This window comes from Lutra lutra, chromosome X, assembly GCF_902655055.1.
Source record: "Lutra lutra chromosome X, mLutLut1.2, whole genome shotgun sequence".
Classification (NCBI taxonomy): Eukaryota; Metazoa; Chordata; class Mammalia; order Carnivora; family Mustelidae; genus Lutra; species Lutra lutra.
In genome coordinates, this window is record NC_062296.1 from 39,473,654 (window position 1) to 39,495,033 (window position 21,380).

A 21,380-nucleotide genomic window follows, 5' to 3' on the forward strand; every position below is an offset into this window, starting at 1 on the left:
ACTCAACGTCACTCATCATCAGGGAAATACAAATCAAACTACAATAAGATACCACCTCACACCTGTCAGAATGGCTAAAATTAACAACACAAGAAATAACAGATGTTGGTGAGGATTTGGTGAAAGGGGAACCCTCTTATTACTATTGGTGGGAATGCAGTCTGGTGCAACCACTCTAGAAAACAGTATGGAGGTTCCATAAAAAGTTAAAACTAGAACTACCCTATGATCCAGCAATGGCACTACTAGGTATTTACCCAAAGAATATAAACATACTAATTCAAGGGGATACATGCACCTCAATGTTTACAGCAGCATTATCAACAATAGCCAAATTATGGATATAGCCCAAGTGTCCATTGACCAAGGAATGGATAAAGAAGAAGTGGTATAAACACACACACACACACACACAGAAATATTATTCAGCCACCAAAAATGATGAAATCTTGCCATTTGCAATGATGTAGTTGGAGCTAGAGAGTATTTTTTTTTTAAGATTTTATTTATTTATTTGGCAGAGAGCGATCACAAGTAGGCAGAGAGGCAGGCAGAGAGAGAGGAGGAAGCAGGCTCCCTGCCGAGCAGAGAGCCCGATGCGGGGCTCGATCCCAGGACCCTGAGATCATGACCTGAGCTGAAGGCAGAGGCTTAACCCACTGAGCCACCCAGGCGCCCCGGAGCTAGAGAGTATTATGCTAAGTGAAAAATTCAGTCAGAGAAAGATAAATATCATATGATTTCACTCATTTGTGAAATTTAAGAAAAAAAACAGATGAACATAAGGGGATGAAAAAGAAAGGGAGGCAAACCATAAAAGAGACAGAACAAACTGAAGGTTGCTTAACAGAAGGTGGTAGCAGGCTGGGTTAAATGGATGATGGGCATTAAGGAGGGCAATTGTTGTAATGAGCACCGGGTGTTATATATAAGTGATGAATCACTAAATTCTCCTCCTGAAACTAATATTACACTATATGTTAACTAACTAGAGTTTAGATAAGAACTTGAAACATTAAAAAAGAGACAATATTGAAAGAACTTTCTCTACAAATCCACAAGATTATTTAAAAACAAGAACATACAGAAATATGTCCTGTAATACTTCATTAGTTATTAAATGCTACACACCATCTTAAAGTAAAAATACTAAACTCAGTTTTTTAAAGATTTATTTCTTTATTTGACAGAGAGAGAGATAGCGAGAGAGGGAACACAAGTGGGGGGGAATGGGAGAGGGAGAAGCAGGCTTCCCACTGAGCAGTGAGCCCGATATGAGGCTTGATCTCAGGCTCCTGGGATCAGGACCCAAGCTGAAGGCAGATGCCTAACAACTGAGTCACCCAGACACCCCACTAAGCTCAAAATTTTTAAATATTCATAACCTAGTCCAATTTTATATTTTATTCAAGTCAATTCAAGTTAAAAAGAAAAACAGTAAAAAGGGGAGGAAGTGCAAATTCAAACACCAAACTGCCCTGAGTGAAAATAAATCAGTAAAAAAAAAAAGGAACAAATTAGCTACTATAAATATATATTTTTATTTGTTTTATAATGATGTGGTAATAAGTGTTTTACATCTATGATTTTTCACAAGTTTGCTGCATTGATAAAAAATATATTCTTTTAAAAAACAACTCAGTTTTAAGAAACCAAACATACCCCACAAAGAACCGCAACAAATCTCGGAAGTGAATTCCTTCTCATACATGTGAATTAGTGGTTTTTTACATGCAGGAGACACATATAGTGGGTTAACATTGACTTCAGAGGGTCGTTTAGGTGGTTTCTCAGGTGCTTCCACCAATCCAGCATACACTGTGAAGAAGTAAGGGGGAGATACTCAGAGAAATTACTAGTGTATATACCATATGTACTTGAATGTTTCCACAAATAAGAGACAGCCCAGAAAAGTTTCTTTTCCTTTATTGTATTTTATTTTTACTGGAGGTATCATTTCTATAACTCCTAAACCATCAAATAACACAAATCATGATGGTTAAAATATATTTCTGAATATGAATATATTTCAAGTTATTGTGATAAGATTGCAAAAGAGAATCCAGATGAGAGATTCAATTACTCAATTCTAATTTAAATTCAGGTACCATAAAGCCTCAGTGAGGAGCATACCTTTTAAAGCATGTATCCATCTGAATTTATGTTAATTAAATATCAGAATGATTTCATTCTTTTCAGACCATAAACCAGTGGTCAAACACTGTAATGTGTGAACAGACTGCAGCATTTGGAGATTATATTAAATGCACTTACAGATGGCGCTGGCAAAGTCAGCATTTGCAGCTTTCCCAGAACCATTGGAAGAAGAGTGGCTTGCAGAAAAACCTGATTGTGTTGATGCTTCTGATATGTCCATGCTGTTATTCTCATCATCAGGTGCTGCTAGTGCAGCACCTGAGGCAATGGCATTTGAGGCCTCGCTTCTACCACCAGGCTCCTAAAAGAAAATCAATTTTGACTTCATTCAGTGATTAACTGTGAAAGAAATACATTATACCTAGAGGTCATTTGAAAAACAGAATGCAAAATTTTAGCATCTATAATTCTGCATCCTTTGAAAATCCACATTTATCAGATGAGTTCATCAATGTTATCAGAAGAGAGAGAACTAACCGATATTGAAACAACTGATGTCAAAGGAAAAATTCAAGGAGCTTAAAATCCTAAGATGTGCAATTTGGGGCCTAATGTTAGTGTAATTTTTATTATATACTAGGCATACTGCTAGTTATTTTATTTACATAAAATTGAAAATCCTTAACAACAACCTAAAAAGTAAGTGTAATTATCTCCATTTTACTTATAAGGAAACAAAAGCTTAGCAAAGTTAAATAATTTATTTAAATCATAAAGATAAAGTAGGGGAACCAGAGTTTGAAGCCAAAGTCTGATTTCAAAGTTAATGTTCAGCTACGCTATGCTAAACAGTCACTTGAAAAGATAAAAAACCACCAGAGTTGGGGGTATCAATTTTACTTTGTCAAATGACAAAGCTAATGATGGAAAAATCAAGCAACATAAATTTAAGGGTGTGACTCTGCCTCACTGAAAATCTAGCTGGCTTCCATTAACTTACATAGAAGAAACTCAAGGATAAAAGCCACAAAATGTAACAGAATTTACGTGGGATGCCATATCTTATGGAAAAACATACCAGCTGTTATTGGTGAGCCTGTCTGTTGATAAGCATTTATTTGCATCTAAACAGTGATTCTTTGCATTGAGAGAACTGTGCTGCCCTGTCAAAGACTTGTTTTTATGAACTTTCCAACCACAAAAGTGTTGTATGGTAACATGTCCTTTCAAATTAAAATGAGAGGAATGTCTACTCACTCCCTAAATATCAAAAACATTCCTTGTAATCACTGGAGATAACTGGGGGAGGTATGAAGACTGTGATAGGACATCCTGATTTAAAGTCTTTAATTAAGATAGGTAAGTAGGGAGGCAGGGTGGAAGAGGGAGAAAGAGAGAGAGAGACTTTCCCACTCATATTGCTTTCCCATTGGAAACTATTTAGGATGTTTCCTTCCTTCATTGATTTCTTCCATAATTATTGTGTCTATCATAAACCAAGTCCTAGGTTGGGTCCTGGGATTGGGTGAGTGGGTAAAGTAATCAATAATAGATTAAACATAGTTCCTGCCTTTTTTTCACATTTTTAAAAAAGACTTTATTTATTTATTTGACAGAAAGGGAGATCACAAGTAGACAGAGAGGCAGGCAGAGAGAGGGGGGAAAGCAGGCTCCCTGCCAAGCAGAGAGCCTGATGTGGGGCTTGATCCAAGGACCCTGAGATCATGACCTGAGCCAAAGGCAAAGGCTTAACCCACTGAGCCACCCAGGTGCTCCTAGTGCCTGCCTTTTAAGAGTTCACAATCTAGTATGATAGAAAAGCAAGTCAACAACCAAATACTATGTCACAAGTACTAAAATGAAACCACATGCAAAATGCTCAATAACAGAGGAGAATATAATTCCATCTTGAAAAGTCAAAGATGATATATGAGTTGGATCATGAGAATAACTTATTAACCAAGCAGAGAATACATGAGGGGACAACATTATAGACAGAGGGTACAGCTTACACAAGGGCACTAATTCATGAAGGAACTTGGCATCTTGTAAGCCAGTTTGTGTTGATAGGTAGCAGGCTGGGAAAGTAAATTGCAACAATATTTCCTCTGTCCAGAATCTCACCTGTGTTTTCAGATATCCAAATACTCCCTATTAGTCAAGAATTAGTTCAAATATCATACGCTCTAGGAAATATTCTTTGTGATCATTCCTATTGATCTAGCACCTGTGAAACTATTTGAGTATTTTTTTAGAAAAAATTTTAATTATGTTCAGTTAGCCAACATATAGTACATCATTAGTTTTCTATGTAGTGTTCAATGATTCATTAGTTGCATATAACACCAAGTATTCATCACCACACATACCCTCCTTAATACCCATCACCTGGTTACCACCCCCTTCTCTTCTGTAACCCTCAGTTTGGTTCCCAGAGTCCAGAGTCTCTCATGGTTCGTCTCCATTTCTGATCTCTTCCCATTCAGTTTTCCCTCCCTTCCCCTGTGGTCCTCCATGATATTCCTTATGTTTCACATGTGAGTGAAACCATATGATAATTGTCTTTCTCTGCTTGACTTATTTCACTTGACATAATCCCCTCCAGTTCCATCCATGTTGAAGCAAATCATGGGTATTCATCCTTTCTGATGGCTGAGTAATATTCCAATGTAAATATGATCACATCTTTATCCATTCATCTGTTGAAGGGCATCTTGACTCCTTCCACAGTTTAGATATAAGCAAGATGTTAGAAATAGACTTCAGGGTAGCAATCATGAAGTTAATAGCTAGGCCTGAAAAAAGCATTAGTGACAATATAGAATCTCTAAGGGCAGAAATGAGATCTAATCAGGCCAAACTTAAAAATGCTATGAATGAGATGCAGTCTAAACCGGATACTATTTGAGTATTTTAAGCACATTTATAAAGTCAGTAATGTTTTTTGAATGATAGAATCATTGCCTAACACAATGTTACTTACATTTAAACTGTATGTGTTAATAGTTCCTCAAAAAGTGAAAATAGAATCTAACAATGGCACTCTAGCAATTCTACATTTAGGTATTCCACTCCTGGGTAAATAGCTCAAATAATGGAAAACAGGCACTCTACAACCCATAGTTATATACCGATGTTTACAGCAGCATTATTCATGATAGCCAAAAGGCGAAAACAACCCAAGTGCCCATCAACAGATGAGTGGATAAACAAAATGTGATATATTCATACAATAAAATATTATTCAGCATTAAAAAGGAAGAAAATTCTGATACTTGCTACAACATGGTTGAACCTTGAAAATATTATGCTATGTGACACAAAAGGACAAATATTGTGTGATCTGGATATATAAAGTTCTTAGAAAGTAGAACAGAGGTTACTTGGGACTGGTAGGAGGGATAATAGGGAGTTAATTATTTAATTGTTTAGGATGATGAAAAAGCTCTAGAAGTGAGTAGTAATAATGGTTGTACAACATTGTGAAGGTACTTAATGCCACTGAATTGTACACTTAAAGTAGTAAAGATGGAAAATTCTGTTATGTAAATTTTACAATGATAACTTCCCAGAAAAATAAATTGTATATGTTAAGAGACACTACCCCAAATGTGTAATCTGAATAATAAAGGTGAACAAAAAAATGTATTTTTGTCCCTGGAAATAAATAGGAACCATCCAAATGAGAAGAAGTTAAAATCTACAGCTATAAATTAAAATGGTTAGGGCTTTGGTTAAAAGTTAAAAATATATTTGAAATGACTGGAAATGTGACATATCACATGAAAAAAATAAATTTACAAAGAGAAGAATTCATTGTCCTTTTCATTTTTATTTCTCCTTTTCAAATGGTGCATTACCTCCTGTTGATGTTCAAAGTCGTGGGATGTCGGTCTCTCCAATCCTTGACTATCTGTCTCTGACAAATTTTCTCCTCCACTGAGTTCAAGGGCTCCACTTTCTTCATTGGTTCCACTGATTCCCTTACCTCCATTGACTTCCTTAACTTTTCTTCCATTGCCTATATTGGCTCCAAGTTCTTCATGGTCTCTAATGGCTACACTGCCTCCACTGGCTACATTTTCTCCATGGCCTCTACTGACTTTCTGACTTCCATAGCTGCTGCAGGTCTCTTCTCCACCATCACTTCCATCTCTACCATCTTGCTTGCAGCTTCCATCTCTGTCATAGCTTGTTCTGATAACAAGATCCAATTAATGATAGAAAGCCACTGAACAAAAATACATTTGAAAGTCAGCAAATAAAACAGAATTAGGATGTATCTGATACATATGTGCTATCTCTAGGAATGTTTTTGCTCTATATGAACACTATTGGTATGATATGGACAAGAAAAATACCCCTATATCTTGTCAATCTTAAATACTGAATTAACACCATAGCCACCATCAATTTCCTGACTGCACATGGATTGCAGATGGAAGAGAGCTTGCATATTTTATTAGGAACATGTGTTAGGCTAGCAGCAAAAACATGTTTTATTTTGGGGTGGTTGCTTAAATAATAGACTACATGCATTTGCAACTTCACAGCCACATAAATGATTAAGCCCATATTTCTGGCACAACCACAACATAATTGAATACTTATTTTTTGCAATTTATTTAATTTCTGTTAATTTTAACATGTGCCTTGATTTTCTAACATGTGTATTAAGTACTTTGCTAAAGAATCCCATTTATTTTTCTATTAATACCATCAGGAAATTCAGTAATATAGATCTCATTAAGATAAGATAGTCATTTATTTAGTTGCGAAACAGCAACCTTACCAAATGTCATAATTATTTTTTGCATTAAAGACAACATATCCAGGTACCTATGATAATCCTAAAAGCAAATTTATTTGACAATGAAATTCCTGGTAGATTTTTTTAATTGACAAAAAAGAAAAAAATGTTGAATAATTTGTAGTCAATTCTGCCATGTATATTTACCTAATAACATTTGAAGATTAAAAAAACAATATATGGATTTCAATATTATAAAGTAAACAATTCTCCCACTGTTAATCATTTTTCTACAAATGTAAACATTTACTATATTAAGTAATCTTCTTTGAGAACATTTTGAATATAAACCATGTACATACAAATAAGAATACACTGGCCTGTTTAGAGCAGGAGATAGAAACTATATATATAGCAAACAACTGGTGGCATTCCAAAAATATCACTTCACTAAATATTACCACTTCTGGCAGTTGCTATGTAAGAAGATAAAATTGACTAAGTACTGAATTTAGTTATAGCAGTTTGCAGAATTCCAAAAATAATTCTGTTAGTACATTTCAGCCTAAAATTATCAAGTGAAAAATAAAGGTTGCAATTCATTTTTCTCAGCAAATTTGAAGATTTTGTATGCGAATATCAGGGCTTCCTCTTACAGTTATTAAGTGGCACACTATTTGTCACCTCATTTCATATACTCACTGTGGTTTTAGAGGGTAAGATCATTAAGTAACATTAATTTTAATAGAAACATGAATAAATGGCAGTTATAAGTAACTTAATACTTGAATACTAATAAAATATAGTATACAAAAATTCAAAATTGTTTTGCATTAAAACAATTTAAAATCTATTATTGAAAATCAACCATTTATGAATATGCAAGTGCAATTCATTCATCCTCTTGGTAATAAAATCTGAAAGTAAAACAAAGGTGCAAACAGTTCTGAAATTTTAAAACTTTGGTAGTGCAAATAATATAGAAAAACCAACCTTGGCCAACAAGGGGCATCATCATGATTATTGGCTTTGTCATCAATAGCTCCATCACTGTCATTATCTTCATAGTCTTTACCAACATCATTAGCCTGATCAACCTTGCTATCCAAGTCATCATTGTCATTGTCATGATCATAGGTGTCCTCATATGCATCATTAGAATCAGCATCATCACCATCAGTATCAGCACCAGTATCATAGAGTTCAACATAATCACCATCCTCTTCAGGTGGCTGAATGACAGGTGCAGGAGTTAACCAATCATTCCGGAAGATTTCAGAGAGTGCATTATAGCCTACCCATTCATTTGTCAAGTAAACAGGGGGTGATATTTTTCCTACTTTAAATCCATCTGGAACCTGTGTGCACAAGAAAGGTTAATGTAGTCTCCAGTAGCCTTTCATTTCCTTCTAAATTGGAAAGTTTCCATGCTGACAATATCTTAAAATATATTTTCAATTGAAGTGAAGATTTTTACTCACTTAGATAAAGAAACATTTTTGTGAGGATGAGATGTCAAAACCCAAACTTCAGGCTATGATCATTAGTGGCCTTTCTGGCTCACACAGGGCAAGATTTACTCTTTTTTATTACCCCTACTTCTCTGCTGAGGAGTAGACATTTCATTTTGGTGACAGAGAATATAACAGATTATTTGGTGTTCTATAGAAGATATAGTTACTTTTTTCTTTTATTCTCTGATATTAGGATTAACACATGGTCTTAAAATTGATACGTTATTTTCCAGCTTAGTTTTGTACATAGGTTGTCTTGAAGTAGATCAAACACTTCTAATAAACAAATTAATATAAAGCTACCTTTAAGTATGGTAAGTGTCATATAATCAACCTTTAGGCAATCTGAAAGAGATTGTGTATATGGTAGGGTAGGAGTAATTACAAAAATAAAATGAAATGACCTGAAAGCATAGGGCAAAAACAATTGGAAGAATGTTATATGCTATCAGAGGGCATTTTATTCCTCCCTAAATGTTTTATTTTTATGCATTGTGTTATCATCCAAGAAATTATATTAGATGAAAAGTGAACATCTAGCTTCTACTCCTTGATTTGAGATTAGCTTCTACAAAGACCTTTTTATCACTCCTCTGAATATATTGATAAAAGAATGTTAATATAAAATATTTTATGATCAACTAAATGTTTCTCCACTTCAAATTTAATTTCTAGATTTCATATTCTGCATACTCACATAACAATGGAAATCTATCTTTGTAAGATTAATTAAAGAACTGAACACTTTGACCTTTCCCTCGAGTGAAGATGAAAATACATAAGTTGAAAAACATTTTTAAAAAACAGATAAATGTGTTAAAGAGTTAAGATGAAAACCTACGTGGACATCAACCAGCAACTTCTGATCAATAGTGGAATAAGGCGGTGATGACTGGGACCTCCTCCAGGTCACAGGACTCTCTTCCTCAGAAGAAGAGTCTGTGGAATGACAAGAAGATATTAGTAACAGCGATGATTGCAGCCATTCCCTTCACTTTTATAGTGTACAGGTTTAATAACTTGGTATTTTTTTCCTGTTGCCTTTTTCCATTCAGGAAATATCACCTAATAAATCCTCATGCGGCCAGGATCCTAGATTCTGTTTGTGGGGGGAGTGACAGGCTCAAGGTTTTGTTGTCTATAGATCTATACGGCTTTTCTGTTCTCAATAATAAGTGTACACTTGTTAAATATTTCTCTCTATCTGTGTGAGAAGATACCCAGTAAGACTGGTAGACAGTTGCATTTAAAAAAAAATAATAATATGTACCAAGAATAGGAAGAGCTAGGTGATATCACTGGGCTCCCATATTAACCAGTAGAAAAAGAGCCCGAAAGTGTATTAGAAGATGATAGATTAGACAAAATTCTCAAGAGGAGATTTGACCCTGCAATCTTAATTCCCTAATTTCCACTCAATGATATATCTTGAAGTATTTCAATAGAGTTGAAAGGCAAACAACTGAAAAGAGACAAAACTTAACCCTTTTTATAAAGCTAGGAATCTTTCTATAATGATGTTGTGCTCTAGAACTTTTTGCAGTAATAGAAATGTTCTGTATCTGCATGTCTAATACAGTTGCCAGTAGTCGCACATGGCTAGTGAGCATTTGCAATATTGCCAGTGTGGCTGAGGGGTTGACACTTTAAGTTTAGTTTTAATTTGGTTAGTTGTTATAATGTGCAGCTTGATTCCATAGTGTAAATATTTCCATTTAAAATGCAAATTTAGGGGCCCCTAGCTGCTCAGTTGATGGAACATACAACTCTTGGATCTTGGGGTTGTGAGTATGAGCACCACACTGGGTGTAGAGATTACTTAAATATTTTTAAAAATCTTTAAAAAATGCAAATGTATCTGGATTAGAAGGATGGATTTTTTAATATTAAGATTTATGGTACAGTAAATAACACCTGTGGTTAAAATTCAGTGATAATATTTTGGGTCAGAAATCAGTAAATCTGGCTGAGTATACATAGAAAAAGCCTCACCAAGGGGTATTTATATCCTTGCTTATTTTTTTTATGTGCTTGGATTTTAAAGACAAATAGTCCTATCGTTTTTTTTTTATTTGCAGCCTTGCTATATATAGCCAAGGTGTAGACCTTGCAATCCAAAAATCATGTATACACATACACTGCTATCTTTTGAGTATATTATCTAGAACACATCCTAAAATTTGTGTCTGCAACTTCTGGCATTGCACTTTTATGATTTATTATCTTTCTTCAGAAAACCATTTTTTCTCAAGTCCCTGTGTGTGTTGTTAGGCTAAATAAGTTTGGGTGAGTTTTTGAGATTTTGAGGCAAATTTGTAGTAAGGTGTTCTGATTTCCTGCATAATAAAATATGTAATCTCATGGGAACTTCAAATGGCCTAGGTAGCACAAATAATAAAATAATAGAATTTTAGAGCTGAAAAGAACTTCAGTTATTATCTATCTACACAGAAGCTATCCCCTTCTCACCCCCTCCCAACCAATGTTCATGACTGCTTTGGAAACCAATCTAAAATTTCCTTATTTCAGAAAAGGCAGTATGAATAAATCTTACATTTTTAGGTGTTTGCCCACTATTAGTAAAATTAGTCCTAGCCAAACCAGAAAGGTTCTGGGGAAAATATTCTTAAAGTTACTTTTGTTTCAGGTTTATTTTATTTCTCACAAGATAATATTTCTGTATAAGAGGACACTATTAAAATATTTCTACCATTATCTGAGTCTCCCAAGAAGAATGTGGGTTTTAAGTTCAGGTCTTTGAAATATTTGATTTTGATAGAGTACAACTATATATCTTTTTTATTATTAACATTTTAATAAAATCTGTGTTCTACAATTTTAGATTGTAGATATCTCGATGACTCGAGAACTCATTCAGGCATTTTGCCCTTGCTGAATTTATTTGGATTGCTTAAAAATACACAATGCCAGATTTTATAATCTAAAGCCTAACTTTTGGCTCTGTTTATTTCAATATTTCAAAAATCTATTATTCATTTAAACTCTCAAAAGCACATCATAAGATAAAACATTTCTTTTGAAATTCATATCACAAATTATGAAGTTATTTTCTATGATTTTATAACTTTTTCTTGCATTTGAGTAAAAACATCAATTTGTAACATTTAAGGATGTTTATGAGATGCTGTATATATCTTACTTTGGGATGGTGAAATAAATGGATAAATAAAACACATGCCCACAACTATTCTATCTAATACTTCAATATTTAAAGGCTTGCCTATAAATTTTAGCCTGTTAGTCCTCTCTCAAGTTCCTTTCCCATATTTTTCATACATGGTACAGAAATCAAAGTTGACACCCACTCCCAGACACATTCCTAACTACTACACAACTTAAAGAAGAAACTTTAGAAAAATTATTTTCCATTTCTAAACGTCACCACTGACCACCCAGTTGCCAAATTCAGTGGCCTCTTGGTCTTAATTCTATGTGGCTTCCCTAACACTTTTGACTCATTACTTCTTGAAGTTCTTTCTTCACTTCTGAAATATAAACTGTTAAACATTAGCTTTGTGTTTTGACTGTTTAAACTTTGTGCTTTGCATTACCTGAAGCTGCTGGGCAGTTTTGAAGATTTTGCAAACTTCTTTGTCTGATGTCAATTGGCTTCTGAGATTGTTCCAAAACAGACTGCTGAGGAACACTAAATGAAAAGACAGAAAGCCATACACCATGTCCCAATACTCACAAAGGGAATATACAGCTCAAAATCAAGACCAACAAAAAATTTTAGGTATATGGGTATATATCAAACTAAAAAGAAGTAGAGCTTAAGAAATATTTCAAATTCCCATTTTTCCTCAAATGTGCTATTTTATCTAGAACAGATAAATAATTTCCAAAATATAAATAAAACGTTTCCATATAGTATACATTTCCTTCACATATCATATTAATTTCTAAAAATTCAATAAACTTACTTTCAGGTAACATTCAAACATTATATACCTAGTAACACAGTGATAAATATAATAGTCTATGCGAGGATAAAAACAATATAAGAAGCTATTACTGTTATGTCAAATATTCCACTATTATCATCCTGATTTGGCCTTTACATTTTTAAGTGTCCTGTTCCTGATTTAGATAAATAGATGGACATAAATATAGGAACTTTTTTTTTTTTTAATTTTTTTTTTTTTAATTTATTTGACAGACAGATCACAAGTAGGCAGAGAGGCAGGCAGAGAGAGACAGGAGGAGGCAGGCTCCCTGCAGAGCAGAGAGCCCAATGCGGGACTCGATCCCAAGACCCTGAGATCATGACCTGAGCCGAAGGCAGAGGCTTTAACCACTGAGCCACCCAGGCACCCGGAACTTTTTGTTTTTAATATTGAAATTCAGGGAATATTTAGAAAAGATTTTTGGACCTGTGCTGTTAAATTTTATGTCACTTTGGAATTTCTATATAGAAAAGGCTTTGGTTATTGATCTCAGCCTAGAACAGACAAGAGTCTTTTCTATGACCCTAAATTTCAGAAAGACTCAATATATTTGTTATTCATAAATTCAAAAATCCTTTTCTAATGGGAAGAGCCAATTCCAGTTTAAAAGCAATATTAATTTTTATGTATTGGATTTTGTTAAAGACGTATCCCATGATACCAAAAAGATATACAAAAGTAAGCTGTTTTCTCCCTTTGTGGTCAGAAGGACCATGACAACTTATTCACTGAAGGCAGAGAAAGCAAAAGTTCCTAATCTTGCTTTCTAATTTTCCAAGATTTCTGCACACAAGTTAAGACTAAGGACATAAATATATGGGGTTTTAAATAATAATGAGGTAGTAATATATATGCTACATACCATCAACTCTATGCAATCTGACCATACATTCCAGTATCTTGAATATAGCAGGTGCTCAATAAATATTTAGCAAATGACTGAGTGAATGAATATAGGCTAAGTTCTGTCCATTATAATCTGGAGTTGGAAGGGGTATGATTTTCAAGGAAAATCTACATTAAAATTTAGCTTTCAGGGGCACCTGGGTGGCACAGTCAGTTAAGCGTCCAACTCTTGGTTTTGGCCCAGGTTGTGATCTCAGGGTTGTGAGACCTAGCCCCATGTCAGGCTCTGTGCTCAGCATGGAGTCTGCTTCAGATTCTCCCTTTCCCTCTGCCTCTCTTGCTCGTGCTCTTTCTCTCTCTCTAAAATAAATAAATCTTAAATAAATAAGTAAATAAACAACTTTATTTAGCTTTCAAATATAATGCTTTGCACATGACATCTAAAACATGAAATATGATCTTCAAAAATTACTGAACATCACCAATATTATAAAGATAAAAAATATAGTTACCAGTATAAAATATCATTGCTATAATACTGAGTTTTAGATTTGATTTTCCCCATAAGTCATTTTAAGCTTGCCCATTCCATGGCATTAACTTCTGAAGGAATTGTGTGTGTATTTTAACATGTAGTACATATACATGATATTAATGACATATTACATGACAAAATGTATAATTGAAGTACCTGATACATATAAAGTTTCACATCTTTTTCTTTTAAAATACCAATTGAAAGCTGTCAAATAATTCATTGACATTTCTTTTATTAAATTGTGGATCTTATCAGCAAATTATTAAACTAAATGACACTGAGACTACAGTATATCTAAATATGAAATATCTAGTTAATGAATTACTGCAGTTAAGGTTTTAAATACAAGATGAAGATATCGCTAGTGACAATGTTTTCATTAATATTTTTTAGTTTTGACTTTACATAAAACTTATTATCAAATAAATATGCTTTAATTTTCCATGTGATAGTAAATAGTGAGTAATTAGAATATAGAAATCAGAGACACATACTTTGAAGAGATCTTGACACGGTGTTCACAATCCTGCTTGTAAGGCTTTGAAGTAGATCTTTCTTGGACCTTAAAGACAATGAAATACTTTGGTAAAATTTTTTATTGTAAATTCCTTTGAGTTATTAATTCATGGGAAAATGCTCTTCTTCATATAAAGATAGTTGACTAAAAATCCAACTTATGAAATCTGATTTTCATAATTAGGTTGTATTTTCATAGTTACTTATAGTATAACATTAGAACTGCTTAACCATATTTTCTCATGGTATCCTTGAATTTTAGTATAATAACAGATTCTGGAGATTATATAATCAAACACTCTAATTTTATTTTTGAGGAATCTGTACCTCAGAGAGGAAAAATCAACTCCCTAAGAATTTTACATCAAATTAAAGAATATCTATAATCAGAATGTAGGTCCCTCAACTGCTAATTTAATGCTCTTTTTATGTTTTCATATTACTTTTATATCAAGTCCAAATTTATCACTCAGAATTTAAGCTCAAAGTTCTCACTCACTCACCCTTTTAAGGTAACTCTAGATTTTCAAAAGTTGTAACACACATAAACACATCAATAAAATGTCTTAAGTGTCAAAAGTGTCCCACCTTCAAGTAAGTATGTTGTTTTCGCTTTACAATTGGACTATAATGTCATAGTGTTCTAATACTTTTTCAATTCTAAATGATTTTGGTTTCTATTAATTATTCATTCATCTAATATAGTAAATACTTGAGAAAGAGCACATAAAATGAGCCAGCATCCATCAGTAAGGCAGATTTAATTTCTGCCAACATTAGTAGATAGGACCATGTAGTAATCCCTCACCTCATTTAGTTTTATATCATTAGGTTTCTACTTAAAATAGTTTTTAGTTAACCAAAATAGGCTATTCTGACATTCAACGAGGCAGTCACAGTAGCTTATATAGAAAGAAAAATTAAACATTTTACATTTTTAAAAAAATTAAGCATTTTCATGTTGATAAAGTCACTCTATAGTTTCTTGAAACTACACTAAATTTACTACACTATTTTCTCTCTACGTAGTGACACATCAAGGTTGTCTTTAAACTCTAACAGACACTTGGATAAGAAACGAAAAATGTTAATTGTTCACGTTCTGCTAATGAGTGCTTCCAAATGTAACCAGATATTTGGCAGTATGCATGATAAGCATCTGACTTTTTCCACATTTGATTCAGATACCTGGCATCATATTGACCCCATTTAGGCCTCTTGGTTTACGAACTGATCTCAGAAAGTTATTGACACTAGTAAACCAGAGACAAGGATTACTCAGAAAGGATAAAGACCAAAATTAAGAAAATTAAGAAAAGCTAATGCCTGATATGAATTGGCTGTTTTGGTCCAAAAAATGGGAAGATGATTTGTATGAATAGCATATGTAAGGAAAATGATGCATTCCAGAACAATCAGGCACAACTCATTATATTTCCTGCTTAAAATCTCATGCTTAAAGGTAATAATTGTTATCTAAGAGTAGGAGTAAAGTCATAATTTAATAAGGCAGAGAGAGAGACATAGGGCCTTTTGTAATTAAATAATACAACCCAGCTTATGTTCCTTCTGCCAGTGGTTAGTAATTATAAAGCGGTACTCTGTTATTCACTTCAGAGGACTGTTAGTATCAGAAGTAACATATTTAAAAAGGATAATTGTCCATGAAAGACATCATAAGACTACCCCGAAGCATCTAGAAGAAATATAGTCATCTGGGGCCCTTGTGCTGATTAAGAACAACAATGAAACTCCTGACCCACTATTAGTAAGGCAAGAATTTCTGAGTTCTTCACCTAACAATCTGCTCATCCTTAGTGACCAAGATATTTTTAGATGGCTAGCTATTAGGAATGCTGGATGATGATAATAACTTGTCCACATGGAAACTGAAACTGCAACTTGGGCCTCACCAATACCCTAAGCTAAATGCTGTTAATATAGTTGTGAAAACGGAAGTCAACCTGGACATGAGGACTGACTTGATTATTCATGTAAGTGTAAAAAAATAAACCACAGATTAAATGACCCAGACCCTGTCATAAACTACATCCCAGAATAATCAAGGGAAAAGATATGTGTGATTGTGTTACAAGCTGAACTACTCAAGGTTTTTTTTTTTTTTTTAAAGATTTTATTTATTTATTTGACAGAGAGAGATCACAAGTAGGTAGATAGGCAGGTAGAGAGAGAGAGGAGAAAGCAGGCTCCCTGCCAAGCAGAGAGGCCGATGTGGGACTTGATCCCAGGACCCTGAGATCATGACCTGAGCAGAAGGCAGAGGCTTAACCCACTTAGCCACCCAGGCACCCCCTACTCAAGGTTTTTATGGGCAATATTTTACTTAAAAGAATGAATGACAAAAAAAACTATGATTATTCAACTTGGGTATTTGGCAGGCATTTTGTTTAAAATCAATGAAGTTAGGTTGTCAATTCAAGGAAAAAAGAACAACTGATGTTATTTGTTAGCAATGATAAAATTGAGTTTTGAAGTGAAAATTAAAATTTTAGATTTATTATCTGTCACAATGTACTTGACTTATCAATACTCAATAATTTTTCTGATGAAATTGGTGACATTAACAAATGCTGTTTATTGATGTTGTGTAATGAAATGTGTAAATATTTGGAAACATCTACATACACACTGAACCAATGGTTTCCAACTGACCAATGTATGAGGATAAAAAATTATGAATGAGGAAAACATCTATTCATAGCATACAATAGAACAATGGATTTTAATATTTCTGAATATGCAAATTTTACTGATAGGGTTTTAAATTCCACTTCTGTAGTTTTGGTATATTATCAAAGAATTTCCACAATTATCTGAAAAAGCTATGAAAATCCTTTCTTCCCAACTACTTATATGTGAGAAGCCAGCTTTTATTCATATACTTCAACCTAAACATTTGGCAAAAAATTGAATGCAGAAACTGATATGACAATCCAGTTGTTTTTCCATTAAGTAAAATGGAAAATCGTTTTTTATTAAAATTTTGTTTCTTATGTTGACATAGAATACTTTTATTTACCTTTAAATGAATTAATATTTTAAAATTTTATTTTAATTTCTAATTCATTAAATATTGAATGACATAATGCACATAAACAAAAGTTTTTTGAGGTCTTCAATGTTTAAGAGTATAAAGATATCCTGAGACCAAAAAGTTTAAGAACCACTGTTCTAGGCACTTATTAATGTCACAGCAACTCATACTGAGATACTTACCTCATTTCCTTTAGGATTTGGAACATATGGTTGCAATGGTTCTATTTGGACTTCAGCTTGAATTGAATGAAATACTTCATCATTGTCTGATGATTCATCTTCTTTGTCCTTTGAAACAAAAAGGAAAATAAATATTTTAATTATTAAAATGCAAATGATAGGAGCGACAATCTTCACAATGTACAACTTAGAAGAATAATTTTCAAATATTAAAATTGATTTAAACCAGTAGACTCTAAGAGTTTTTGGTTCTGGATTCCTTTGGAATCTGAGGAGATTCTAACTGCATACAGACACACATGTCTGCATATATTTTCAGGGGGATCATTGACCACCTGCAGCCAATCTATTAGACCCAGGTTAAGAATATCTGGTTTAAGGCTTAACTCATAACCCCAAACTGTCACATTAACTAGTCAGTTATAACTATGAAGTTCGGTCTGCTTGTGCAATGGAAGATCTGTAATATAGCAGTGCAAATATTTCTCACTAATTGAGCTCCAGAAGCTTAGGAAATTTCCTGTTTTCACATTTAAACCAATCAATATTATTCCTTCAACTCATAAAGAGTAATGAAAATGAGTTTTCTTTTCTTTGGTTAGTTGAAAAATTCACATAAATTTCTAAATGCTAACAAATTTTTAGGCAATTCACAAGATCTATGACTTAGAGTTAGTATTAATTTTTTTATATTTTCTTTAGAAATCACATATAAAGATATGAATGCCAATACAAGATCCTAGGGTCATGGAATTGGTAACTATTATTTATTGACTTTTTCTTCCATTTTAGAATAGCTTCTCACATGCATAATTAAAACACCAAATGACAATAAGTATGTGTCGTGCTACTAATGCTATGAGTCTTGCAGGGATGCATACAAGTCTTTTTCATAAATGCAAAACCCATTAGATTTAATTGTTACTATTCCTCATTGAAATTAGTCACTAGCATTTTAGATGCCTTAATTTCAGGCAAATATCACCACTCTAGACTCATACCTCCACTTCTCTATATGTTTTCTTTCTCTTCCTATCTCCCCCTTTATTGGGAATATGCATCCGTTTCCTCTTTGGGGCATTTCTTCACTTGCTGCTTTTACCTTTTCTCGAGTTAAACATGTTAGGGAAATAACATTCATTTAATTGATACCAGGCTTTAATTTAGGATTCCTTTATATAAATGGATGCTATGAAGTATTAGAAAACAAGTGCTCTCTTAATCCTATTGACCTCTTTAATTTGCTTATAAAGCCCAGAAACCCTTCTTTGTCAGATTAAATCTGCCGGATAGAATTCATCAACTCCAGCCAAATTATATCCACTTATATTAGAGAATTTGAAAGAATGAAGTTTTGACTATTGGAAAATAAGATAAAGATAGTAACATATTGCATTTCAAGAGTACAGAGATGAATTTGTAACTTGTGTCATGTTCTATGCAGAAATTTCATTGATTAATTATGTAAAATGGTGGAAAATTAGTGAGACAAGTCATACATATGGTAAATACAAAATGCTTTGGAAATTGCTTTTATTGTTTCATTTTAGCCTGGATTTAAACATCCTAAAATGAAAAAAGAAATGGTACAATTCACTTAAATAGCACAGTTCAGCATTCTTTGGGAAGAAAGACAAATTAACTTAGAGGTTGGGGAACAAAACCAAAGTTTTTGTGTGTTTATTTTTAATGAGTTATTTTTAAAATTTTGAACTATGACAGTAATTTTCTTTTTTTAAATTAAATTTAATTTAATTTCTTTTCAGTGTTCCAGAATTCATTGTTTTTTTTTTAAAGATTTTATTTATTTATTTGACAGAGAGATCACAAGCAGGCAGAGAGGCAGGCAGAGAGAGAGGAGGAAGCAGGCTCCCCGCCAAGCAGAGAGCCCGATGCGGGGCTCTATCCCAGGACTCTGAGATCATGACCCGAGCCGAAGGCAGCGGCTTAACCCACTGAGCCACCCAGGCGCCCCCAGAATTCATTGTTTATGCACCACACCCAGTGCTCCATGCAATACATGCCCTCCTTAATACCCACCACCAGGCCCTCCCAACCCCGCACCCCTCTCCCCTCCCCACTCCAAAATCCTCAGTTTGTTTCTCAGAGTCCACCGTCTCTCATGGTTCGTCTCCCCCTCCGATTTCCCCCAACTCACTTCTCCTTTCCATCTCCCAATGTCCTCCATGTTATTCCTTATGCTCCAGTAATTTTCAAAGATCAAATATCCTAATTTTAAAAGTCCTTATGGTGTCCCTTTGTTAGTTAATAATTAAAGTTATATCTCTACAAAGATAAAAAGCAATTACCTGGATCATTCAAGCCAATTTTTCTTTTTCAAATTTAGTCATTATTATCTGGAAATTTTAAGATAATTTACTTGAACTACAAATTATTAAATGAATCTTCTCCGGGACACAAGGATATTTATTTCATTTGGTCTTAACAGAAGGAAACACAGGCATGAACTAGCATGTTTTCTCTGCATATTTGATTCAATTAAAATATCAGAAACTCTTACATTTGCAGCTTGTCTCAATTCCTCCTCGTGCTGATTAAAGATATCCTCCCATCTGTTCTGGCGCCTTCGCCTGCAGGCTTCTAAATCTGAGAGCTCAAACTCTTCAGGTCTCCGTGATAACTTTGCCCGGAACCTCTTTGGTGATAGTCTTTTTGCCAATGCCTGCCTTAGACTAGAAACTTTTGATTTTTTCTTCCGTGCTTGTTCTGGTTGAGAGTAAAACATGTTTGAAGACAGGTTTTCCATCAAGGTTTGCAGTGGACCAAGTGGCTTTGAGTTATGTGAGTCTGGTGCTCGAAGTAAGCCTCTTGATAGTCCCTCTATCAGTTCTTGAACTGAGCCAACTGCCTGTGGGGACTCTAGTGCCCAGGCCTGTGCTTGAGGTGACCCTTCATTTTGTCCCTCTACTGGAATGAGTACCTGAGTATCCAGATGTAGTGGCAACAGCACATGGTGGTTCTGTGAGAGTAGGGGCAGGAATACCTGGGCATGTACCTGTAAGGACTCAGGTTCTTCTGACTCAGTCTCTGCTTGTGTGGGCTCAGGAGCCTGTTCCTGTACCTCTGGCTGTACAGGTAGCTGGTTCTGCTCCAGCTGCTGTTCAGGTACCTGGTTCTGCCTCTGCTGTTGTTCAGGGGCCTGACCCTGCCTTTGTTGTTGTTCAGGTACCTGATCTTGCCCCTGAAATTCCTCTGGTACCTGGTCCAGATCCTGTGGCTCTTCTGATGTCTGGGACTGAGCCTGAGCCTGCTGCTCTTTAGGTACCTGTACCTGTACCTGTAGAGACCTAGATGCCTTAACCTGAGCCTGTAGTGGCATAAGCATCCAGGCTGCCCTCCGTAGTCGTGGAGGTGCCTTAATCTGCATCTGTAGGGGCCTAGATGCCTTAGCCTTAACCTGAGCCCGTAGTGGCATAAACACCCGAGCTGCCCCTTGTAGTCGCTGAGGTGCCTGGGCTTGCCCCTGTAGAGGCCTAGGTGCATTGTCTTGAGCCTGTAGTGGCATGAACACCCTGGCTGCTCCCTGTAGATGCTGAAGTGCCTGGACCTGTGGCTCTTCTCGATCAGGTAACCACCTTGGCTGAGATGGTTCTCCATGCAGAACTCTAAGTGGTCTACATCTACTGCTGGTTGGCAGTCTCAGAAGCTCATGAGTACAAGAAGGTCCTCTAGAAAAAACATATAAATGATTGCTATATAAGTATTGTCAGTGGAGTGAAGCCATTTGGGGGAAATGCCTTTATTTTAAAAAATGGAAATTTTGTGCAATAAAGATATTTTCAGTAAATCTTTTTTGAATCATTCCTGTAATGTCTGAAATATTCTTTGTATTACTAATATACTCAGTATTAATTATCTAATAATCTACTTTCTCATTCTATTGCCAGAAATTA

General features: G+C 34.5%; 1 protein-coding gene across 1 annotated transcript in view; it reads right to left on the reverse strand.

Annotated features, from left to right (window-relative positions):
* NRK (Nik related kinase) overlaps positions 1 to 21,380 on the reverse strand; it is a 136,633-nt gene that overhangs the window by 21,915 nt on the left and 93,338 nt on the right. The window contains exons 13-21 of the mRNA XM_047716750.1: positions 19,988 to 21,155; positions 17,467 to 17,574; positions 14,208 to 14,275; positions 11,934 to 12,028; positions 9,203 to 9,300; positions 7,841 to 8,205; positions 5,958 to 6,294; positions 2,275 to 2,458; positions 1,663 to 1,818 (exon numbers count right to left, since the gene is read on the reverse strand). Of these exons, the coding sequence (XP_047572706.1) occupies positions 1,663 to 1,818; positions 2,275 to 2,458; positions 5,958 to 6,294; positions 7,841 to 8,205; positions 9,203 to 9,300; positions 11,934 to 12,028; positions 14,208 to 14,275; positions 17,467 to 17,574; positions 19,988 to 21,155 (2,579 nt within the window). The remainder of the gene's footprint in view (positions 1 to 1,662; positions 1,819 to 2,274; positions 2,459 to 5,957; positions 6,295 to 7,840; positions 8,206 to 9,202; positions 9,301 to 11,933; positions 12,029 to 14,207; positions 14,276 to 17,466; positions 17,575 to 19,987; positions 21,156 to 21,380) is intronic.